The 7,987-nt window shown below is 41.2% G+C and overlaps 1 protein-coding gene across 2 annotated transcripts in view; it reads right to left on the bottom strand.

Annotated features, from left to right (window-relative positions):
• Positions 1-584: 584 nt before the first annotated feature.
• The window catches only part of HERPUD1 (homocysteine inducible ER protein with ubiquitin like domain 1), a 10,943-nt gene continuing 3,540 nt past the window's right edge, over positions 585-7,987 (bottom strand). The window contains exons 3-8 of one of the 2 annotated variants that reach the window (XM_007466817.1): positions 7,911-7,985; positions 6,418-6,548; positions 4,190-4,312; positions 3,294-3,644; positions 1,842-1,947; positions 585-828 (exon numbers count right to left, since the gene is read on the bottom strand). In XM_007466817.1, the coding sequence (XP_007466879.1) occupies positions 664-828; positions 1,842-1,947; positions 3,294-3,644; positions 4,190-4,312; positions 6,418-6,548; positions 7,911-7,985 (951 nt within the window). In that variant the 3' untranslated portion in view covers positions 585-663. The remainder of the gene's footprint in view (positions 829-1,841; positions 1,948-3,293; positions 3,645-4,189; positions 4,313-6,417; positions 6,549-7,910; positions 7,986-7,987) is intronic. The other variant, XM_007466818.1, reaches the window with a different exon arrangement.

The following is a 7,987-nucleotide window of genomic DNA, read 5'->3' as shown; positions in this document are numbered from 1 at the left end:
CAGCTGTTGACCATCCAGAGATGATGGACACGGAATAAACTGGTAAGATGACAGGAGTCTCTGCCAGGGTCATTCATAGTAAAACTTTATTGAACAGAAAACCCAGCAAAGGTTTTCACCTCTGCAAAGCTCCTCTTGGTTTAAAGTAAAGCACGCATTTTAAAAAGCAATTATACATAAGTCTTTCCTAGAAAAGTCCTGCTAAAACATGTCTAGCAATTTCATTGATTATATAAAGTAGTACACTTAGTGTAATTTAAACATTCCAACAGGAATCAAATCGTACCAGCAGAACCATTTCTGCATCTATGGCATCTATGTACAAACACACATGCAGACACACACATCTGGAAAAGTTCCTCAGGCATAAACATGCGACACTAATGCCTTCTACTTACAATGTCTATTAAACTACAACAATATATATTAAAGCTCTTCAGAGTAAAGACATGAGAAGCCTTAGGCATTTTTTGTTCATCAATTTGTATCATGGCTTCACGTCTTACTTTCTGCTTTTGCAGAATCACAAAAGCATATCATCCTCTTTGTTGATTCTTTTACTAATTCTGTGCCATCGCCACGTCCAGGTAAGGAAATCTAGCCAGAACCAGATGATCCAGTCCACGCCTGCCAAAGCCTCTAGCAGCCAGAGAGCAAACACCATCAGTTTGCTATGGCTGCGGGACCTTCTGGAAGAAGAGAGGCAAAGAAAGTCTTGAAGACGAGCCAGGCTGTGCTCATAAACGAAGGGCTGGTCTGCTCCTCATCCACTACGTCTCTGTCTGGAGGGAGGCGGTTGGGGTCTGCAATTTCAGGATCAGGGTCTTCCTACAGGTGATAAAACACAAGGAGAAAAGAGGACTGTGACAAGCACCCAATAATGTCAGGAAAGGGCAGAGTGGCTCCCTGGACCCTTGCCCCATAAGCCAAGCCAGGCAGGCAGGACCCCGGGGACGACATCCCCAGCTGGACAGAGCTCCTTCTCCAGCCTCCGCAGCACAGCTGTGCTGGAGCATTCGCATAGTTTTCCATATTCCTGGCAGCAAGTAGCAGATCAAATGAGGTACTGTAACTAGATCTTCAGCTATTATTTAACTAGTAATTAATTAGCCACTTCATTAAATGCGGATATTTTTCTAATTTGGGCAGTGTCCCGAGTTAAAAAAAAAACTAAAACTGGAAACAAAGGATTCTAAAAACAGATTCGAGGGTGACACTTTATATTAAAAAGAATATCCTTTAGGATTATGCATTAAACTGCCTTATAAAAATTCTATTTCTTTTTTTAAATATTTATTTATTTGGCAGTGATGGGTGTTAGCTGCAGCACGCGGGATCTTCAATCTTCGTTGCTGCGTGCGGGATATTTTAGTTGCGGCATGTGGGATCTAGTTCCCTGACCAGGGATCGAACCCAGGCCCCCTGTACTGGGAGCACAGAGTCTCAGCCACTGGACCACCGGGGAAGTCCCTAAAAATTCTATTTCTGTATGTTATTTTCCAGGAAATCGATTCTGTGAGACAGGCTTATGTTCCTAATCCTTAATTAGAATAACTCTCCATTAGCAGTTTCCAAGGTATAACATATCATTATTGAGAATGAACACTAAAAATATTGAGTTTAAAAAAAAACATTACTTATATATGCCAAAATGCAAACTGCCACATGACCAAAATACCTGATGGATTTTATGACACAGTGTTTTAAAAATAGCTAATTTGAAAAAAATCTTGAAATACTGAGCCTAATAAAATGGTACACCACAAGGTATCTAAAGATTAAGGACTCGAGAGCCTGGTGTTTCACACCGAGATCGCCGGGCTCCAGAGGAAGCTCCCTACCTGGAAGTTATTGTTGGGGTCCTGATCTGCAGCTTCCTGAGGAGGACCATCATTCGGGAAGTTCTGAACTGGCCTCTGTCGAAACGGAAACCACCCAACATGATGCCTTCAAAGGAAGCATATAAAGTCCATCTTAGTGAACATCAGAGTGACATGTACTCAAGAATTTAGGGGTCCTCTCAATGAGATGAGGTTCCCCTTGCTCCCCTCCTCTCATCAGAGCAGAACCTGATTAGAAGCTCGCAGCCAGGCCCATCTGCAGAGACATTCCACCACACCGACTCCTAGACTTTCTCACTGGCCCTGTCAGGTTCTTGACAGGCACTATGCAAACTAGGCTTTATTCATTATCATGTGCCCAGCAACATAAACAGCACCTGACACATAGAATGTGCTCAATAAATACTTCTTCATCTGACCTAAACCTTACACGTGAAAACCTGAACAGAGGGGGAAGGGAAAATACATACACAGCTGTGACTATATGTAATAACATACTAAGACCTAGATTTGGTCACCTACATATATGATTCTAGAGACTATAGAATTTAAAGAATTAACTAAAAGTTGCATCTGAAAAATCCAATTAAACCCAAGTCTTGAAGCAAATATGACAAAATATAACAATGATTAATACTGGATATGAGTATTTAATGCATTATTCTAAATATTTCTTTTTTAAGATTTTTAAAAACTAAAATAAAAATCAATTTTTCCTATAGAGGAAAAATTTCTTCTGTCAGTTTTCACCACATACAAGGACATATAACTCTAGGCCAGGGTTTCTGAACTTTAGTACTGCTGACATACCAGGCTGGATATTTACTGTGGGGCTGTCCTGGGCACCAGAGGATGTTTAACAGCTACCAACCAGATGCCAGCAGGACCACCCCCCTCGCTGTGACAGTCAAAAATGTCTCCAAACACCACCAAACGTTTTGGGGGCGGGGGCAGAGGCAGATGCAAAACTACCCTGGTTGAGAACCACTGCTCTAAGCCATGGATAAAGCCAAATGCCAGGTCTGTGATGGATCTCTGGCCCTTCAGAGGCCAGAGTCACAGCCATTGCCTGACCTTTATCCTAGAAGGCAGCTGTATGTAGCCTGATAAAAGATAAATATGTTCTTATTCAACACAAATACAATGTTCCTCTCCATGCCTCAGTATGGCTGTTTTATTGTGGTTCATGAGCCTGGCAGGTAACTTAACTAGAGGAAAAGAAGAGAATGTTGTTCCTGTATTAACACAGAATTAACTGTGTTTTTGGCAATGCGCAACCAAACCATCAATTCTTTGCATCGAAAATCCTAGAATGACATACTATTTAAATACACCTCCTTAAATACTGACTGAGACTGCTCAAAAAAGAGGAAAATCTGCACTTGGTTTGAGTCACCACACGGTGTAATCTGTAGTAAAGGGAAAAAAGGGAAAGCGAAATCATCTGCTTACAGGTACATAACTACGGTGGCCCCCATGACCATGAGGAATCTGCTCAGGGAAGAGTAGAAGTAGAGGATACTAAGAAAAACGGAAAACGTAGCTGCTGAATAGGTCCAATCCAACCAATCTCGATTTATCTCATCATCTTCTTCCACAATAGGGCCACCCTGTGCATTCATCCGCAAATTCTGATTGGCCCCAGGATTAACCACCACTTGAGGAGCAGCATTCTGATTGGCGGGCTGGTTTTCAGCTGGAAACTGGTTGTGGATAGGGGCTGGAGCAGGCGCAGAGACCACAGGTATCTCTTGTGCACTTGGCGAGGGGACAAGAGTCCCTGACGCAGCAGTGGCTGCTAAGCTAAAATAAAAATGACAGAGGCAAATACTGTTGAGAGCAAGGCACCATGAAGACTTGTTCTCATAAGCTCGTTTACGCAGGGATCTTTTACTATTAAGTAAGCATATACAAACTTGATTTTTCTTTAACTTAGTGAAGAACTTCTTTACTGATAGTCATATCTATAAATGCCTTTTCTACTCCTAAGAGAAGGTGCTTGGTAAATTTCATCTGGAATTAAACACCAAGGCCACCATGAAAATATGGTGCAGTAGCAAATTAAGATTTTCATAAAATGTTAAAGATATCACGAATTGAAAAGAAAAAAAGAGGAAATAACATATTCTAAATAAAGTCATCAAACTATGGATCAGTCAGCAAACTATGCATCAAAACACAAATCAGTAGTTATCATTTATACTCTCTTCCACCACAGAAAGGACTCTGCAGATAAGTGATGAAAACACACTCATCCTGCCCTTCCTAACTTTATGGGTAACATAGATGGGAGTTCCCTCAATTTCTGGGAGCTCTGGCCACACCCAGCGCCATGAGGAAAGACTCACTACTGCATGTAGTACTGCCGTGCGTATATCTGCTGGAACCAGGAGAGCTGCAGCCACCCATAGGTTGTGTAGCCTGAGAAACCAGGCCCCAGGCCTTGGAATGCCGGCTGGGCAGCTTCAGGCCTATGAAAGATTTCAAAAAATGCTCTTTTTGAGTTGGTTTAGTATGAATAAAGGAAAATTAAGTTTAAATTACAATCAGGAATTCAAAACAAAGAGACAGAAGACTGAGCTTTATGATAGTTACATGTAGATTTCTGGGTGATGCACCTGTGTAATACAATCACAGAAAATACTGACAAAGCCCCCCTCCCATGGTCTGGATCCCATGGGAAAACAAGAGCCCTCTGTCCAGCACTGGGGTCTCATGATGTCATCACCATGATGTACAAACAAGCTGGACCTTTTCAGTCTAAGTGGATCCCCACCCTTATTTTAGACTTGCTGAGTCTCACTGAAGGTCTAAACCCCACTATTCATTCTTTAGGGAGCAGCTCTAAAAAGCCACACCTCTCCCAAAGTCTTTTCTGCAGGAAATACTCCTTTCCTCCCAATATCCATTTCTCCCTCACCCCTGATCTGAACTATACGGGGAGCAGAGTTATGTGTGGCACCACCCATGCATGCTTACTGACCACTTGTGCCTTGTAAGGCCGCTGGGCTGTTATCTCACGGGATCCCCAACAACCTTGTGGGGAGGGAGCTCTGCACTCTACCATTTTACAGAGGGGAGTCTGAGTGCAGCTCAGGGAAGACAAAGGATCTGCATGAGGTCACTGAACCTGTAAGTAGTAGGGCTGGATTTGAGACCTGTTTGACACCAAACTCATGCCTCTATCATCCAGCGCAGCCTGGGGCAGGGTGTGTGTGGGAGTCATCTCTGGTTTTGTGAGCCCTACACAGTGAACTCCTTTGGCATCACTTCACAAAATTCAAACTAACAGAACTGCAGAAAGATCAGGAGTTGTTATGTGGTCATCTCTGCTGGTCAACTCCTATCCTTAAACAAACTTATATGCACCGGCTGTCCAATAAATATTTGTTGGACGAAATCAAGTTTTATTATGGTAAAATTCATAGTCAGATATGAGCTTCAATTCTCAAATCGTATAGCCAGAAAAAGGGAAACAGTTTTAAGTGTTTCTATCCAATAATGAATTCAATTATCCACTTTATATGCTAGGTATGGAACTTAACCAAATTCCATACCCAGAGTATTTCTAAAATTGTATTCTAATACAAATAGGTCTTGGTACGATACTGTTTTTGATCATTTAAAAAAGATACAGTACATGGAAATGAGAAAATAACAAAGTGCTTTTGTTAGCTCTGATGATGATGACACTGCAGATACGCAAAATAACTAAAAGGTTTTTAGAGTTATATCCTGAAGTATGTAGAAGTGAACTGACATAATGTCTGGGAATTACTTTTAAATACTTCAGGAAAAAATGGGAAACAGGAAGAGACAAAGCAAGTATGGCAAAACTTTGATCATTATATGGAGATTCATTATACAGTTCCCTCTACTTTCGTGTATATTTGAAAACCTCCATTAAGAAAAAAAAACAACTCTTCATTCCTCAAACACCTGACTTTATCAACAATCAGATATTAAAAACTACTAGGAAATGGTGGGCAGGGGACTCGGGGAGTAACAGAGTTTCAACTTGTGGTTAATAAACTTTTTTCCCATAGGATCTTTCATAGTAAGGTGTTCCAAGAGCTGTGAAATCCGAACATCACAGCATTTAGTCGCTTCTGGCTTTTGCGCTAAAGAAATGCTCTAATTGCTCCTTTTCTCCTAGCACCACCAACACAGTACTTGGCAGAGCATTTCTCAAACAATCCCTTCACCTTTTGTCACCCACTGTTACGGCAGACAAAGCACAAAGCCACTCGGCAAAGCAGCTGCGCAGTGCTTACAACAGCTGCTTTTCTGCACCAGCACTAATTCCCTACCATGAGGTCAGTGCAATGTGAAGCACACCCACGTAGGAGGAGAAATGCCCAGATTTTCAGGACATGCATCTCCACTTTTTAGATGTTCCTAAAAGGCTATGTATTAAGAAAAGTTAAATACAGAAGAGATCTTTAAAGGGAAGCCCTTATAAAGCAAAATTTTGTCCATTTAAAAATTCTGACTATATAAACACAGCTTATTCTTAAGTTGATGCAAATAATGCACATTCATGTTGTACAACCTGCTTCTTTATTACAACACTCACCTCGAGATATTCTCCCATCCAGAGGGAAAAGGGTTCCGAACAACCTCCCTTTGCCTTAAACCGTCACTTGAGGAATCCTCAGGAGACTGTCCCTGATTAAGACCAGCGGGCTGCTCTATGGATTCAGCAACCTAGATAAGTGTAACATGAACATGAGAACAAAAGGCCTGATGCAACTGTGTGAAATCAAGCTTCAAGGATTCTTTCTCTGTGAATGGCTTATGTCCCCAACCCCGACCTCTGAACCTGACAAAATCAAACAGATGCAATGTTACATGAATATTCTAAAATTCGTTCAACACAGTATCAATACAGATACTAAAAAAAAAAAAATCCATATTTTCTCCTAGAGTAGCTATGCTGTAGTTTCACTAAAATCTCCCAATGAAGTTATCACTGGTGAGAAAGCTTCCTGTTAATGCTCTATACATCTTCTTTTTCTATACATTTTATGGTGTTAAATTTACTAAGAAATTAAATTTGACCAATAAGATTTATAAAGACAACCCAGCCAGCAACCTAAAGAATTTCTTACACTATATTCAGATGTTTCAGGATGTACAGTTGTAATATGCAAATTTAGAGTGTATCACCACATTACAATATTGATACTGTATATATATATATATTTAAAATAAATTTATTTTTATGTTTGGCTGCATTGGGTCTTTGTTGCTGTGCGCAGGCTTCCTCTAGCTGAGGAAAGCAGGGGCTACTCTTCGTTGCGGTGTGTGGGCTTCTCATTGTCGTGGCTACTCTTGTTGCAGAGCACGGGCTCTAGATGGGAGGGCTTCAGTAGTTGTGGCACATGGGCTCAGTAGCTGTGGCTCTAGGGTTCTAGAGCGCAGGCTCAGTAGTTGTGGCGCGGGGGGCTTAGCTGCTCCACGGCATGTGGAATCTCCCCGGACCAGGGATTGAAGCCGTGTCCCCTGCATTGGCAGGTGGATTCTTAACCACTGTGCCACCAGGGAAGTCCCTTAATACCGTATATTTGAACTAACACTGTGAAATGAAAAATGAGGGATTTTGACCATCTAACATAAGCAAGTCTTAAGAGACCACTTGATAAAGACTGCGGCCTTTTCCTATCCAAACAAATAATCACAATGAAAATTTCCAAAGGAAATATAGTCATTTTTTTACTCTTTATAAAAATCAGTGGTTCCTTAGAAGAAATTTATTATGTGCTAAATTCATGACTGCCTTGCTAGTTCGGTGATCTGGATACACAGCCACTATAGATCAAATCAAATCCCAGAAAACAGTGTACTGCAGAGCTCCACTTTTCCACTACAACACTAATGGAATAGTCTACTACTATTATAGTGAACTCTCACTTGTATTGATAACACTTTCTTATTCCTGATTCTCACTGGGGAAGAGACAAAATATTATATGATAAAAAGACTTAAGAGTTTTATCCAACTTCCTTTATTTTGACCTTGAGAGTCTGAATGACACGAACTGCTATCATCATGAGAAAGCAGACATACCTTTGTGCTGGCTCCTGGCATTGAAGGACTCTTCTTCACACTGCACACCAGATGCAAAACATGCCGGGGTTCCTGCT

The sequence above is a fragment of the Lipotes vexillifer genome, unplaced genomic scaffold (genome assembly GCF_000442215.2).
Source record: "Lipotes vexillifer unplaced genomic scaffold, Lipotes_vexillifer_v1.1 scaffold130, whole genome shotgun sequence".
In the NCBI taxonomy this organism is placed as follows: Eukaryota; Metazoa; Chordata; class Mammalia; order Artiodactyla; family Lipotidae; genus Lipotes; species Lipotes vexillifer.
This window is presented reverse-complemented; position numbering and strand designations above follow the sequence as displayed.